At 39.9% G+C, this 1,789-nt stretch overlaps 1 protein-coding gene across 1 annotated transcript; it reads right to left on the reverse strand.

Moving 5' to 3' along the window:
* Window positions 1–205: 205 nt before the first annotated feature.
* LOC136226549 (transcription factor MYB73-like) lies at window positions 206–1,161 on the reverse strand. The gene has a single exon (XM_066015103.1). It carries the CDS (start codon window positions 1,085–1,087, stop codon window positions 368–370), a length of 720 nt encoding a protein of 239 aa, XP_065871175.1. The 5' UTR covers window positions 1,088–1,161; the 3' UTR covers window positions 206–367.
* Window positions 1,162–1,789: the final 628 nt, after the last annotated feature.

The raw sequence follows: 1,789 nt of genomic DNA on the forward strand, positions 1-1,789 counted from the left end.
CTTTACGGTCCAAAATAAAAGGATCAAAAAAATTGATTTTCATTACTATTATTTTTAACAGTTTAGATCTTTTGAGTTCAAATCAAACATCGAATATTAAGATAATCCAAATTCTAATTATAAATTATAATAATCCAAATCCTAATATCTTTTTGCATTTATCATGACTTAAAAAAATCACATAATGTTTTTTCATTTGTTTTAATTAAATAAACCAAAGATATTAACCTTTTAATTTCTTAAATCGCATCTCTATAGTTCTAAAAAAATCCTGTGCACTTCATTTCAATTTATCTCAGTATAACCAGATTATGCAACTAATCTCCCTCACTAATCACATTACTAATTAATCTAATTATTTCCCTAATTAACCTTTCAGGTAATTCCTCACTTCCTTCCTTATCATCTCCTTCATCACTGCTAATAACTCAGGCTTAAACGTTGCCGTTTTGCCCTCCTCAGGCATCTCTTCACCGCTCACATTCTTCATCGGCAGCGACAGCGACAGCTCCGTCGAAACGTCGTCGTTATAGTTATCCTCCTCCTCCTCCACCTCTTCATCTTCATCTTGCTTCTGGTCATACAACAGTGACGTTATCGGGAATCCGGAGTAACTGACGTCAGATCCAGAAGAAGGAGAAGGACTCCAACCACGAAACGACGCCGTCGTCGTCGCTAAGAGTTTCGTCTGCGGCGGCTGGAGTTCTTGTTCGACTGCGCGTTCGGCGCTACCGTTACCGAGAAACTCCGAGTGTTTCCTCTTCAGCGTCGAGTTCCAATGGTTTTTAATAGCGTTATCTGTACGGCCGTTCAGAAGCCGCGCTATGGTGGCCCATTTATTGCCGTACTTCGCGTGCGCATTGATAATGATCTCGTCTTCCTCCGCAGCGAAAGGACGGTGCTCTATCCCCGGCGAAAGCTGGTTACACCACCGCAGACGGCACGATTTCCCTGATCTCCCCGGTATTGAGTCCGATATCACCGTCCAGTTCCTCGGTCCGTGCCGTTTAACGAGTTGCTGCAGAAGCCGATCTTCGTCGGGACTCCACGGCCCCTTAACCCGATCGGAAAATGAACTTTTATCCATCGGCGCAAGCAAGAAGAAAACTGTTCCGGCGAGAGGAGGAAGTAGAGCGAGCGAGCGAGCGAGAGAGAGAGAGATGCGGCTTTTTTTTTTTTAACGGGGAAGACAGGGAAAGGGTATATAAAGGAGAGGGTGACGGTAACCGATAGAGTCGGTAAATAGATAGGGAGAAGAAGCGTTAAAAAAACAGGGGAAAATTACATCCATAGGCACTGACTTTATCCATTTTAACATTATGTCATTGAATTTCAATTTTTAATAGTATGACCACTAAATTTTATACTTTTTTAATACTGATGGTAGAGGTGAGTACGGTTCCTCTATAATCTAGAGATTTAAAAATCTCCAGAATTGTATCTGCTAAAATCAACAGTACAATTCGATTCGGTCCTAATAAAAAAGTTAACAGTTCAATCCGGTTCTAAATCTTTTTTTTTAAGTATATTCGTTCCAGTTCTCGGTTCTGAATCTTTTTTTTAAGTATATTCGGTCCAGTTCTAGGTTCTCCAGTATATTTATTCAGTAATATTAGGATTTTAAAAATCTCCATAATTGTATCTAATTAAGTCAACGGTACAATTTGGTTCGGTCCTATAGAAAAAGTTAATGCTTCAATCCAATTCTGATTTTTTTTTTCGGATATTCGATCTGGTTCAAAAATCTCCGAGATCCATGCCCAATCCTAACCACTGGTCGCTCAACTTT

The sequence above is a fragment of the Euphorbia lathyris genome, chromosome 4 (assembly GCF_963576675.1).
Source record: "Euphorbia lathyris chromosome 4, ddEupLath1.1, whole genome shotgun sequence".
Lineage (NCBI taxonomy): Eukaryota > Viridiplantae > Streptophyta > Magnoliopsida > Malpighiales > Euphorbiaceae > Euphorbia > Euphorbia lathyris.

What these genes read in the sequence shown, in the direction of transcription:
- LOC136226549 (XM_066015103.1), bottom strand. Translation starts at nt 1,087, where the DNA reads ATGGATAAAAGTTCATTTTCCGATCGGGTTAAGGGGCCGTGGAGTCCC.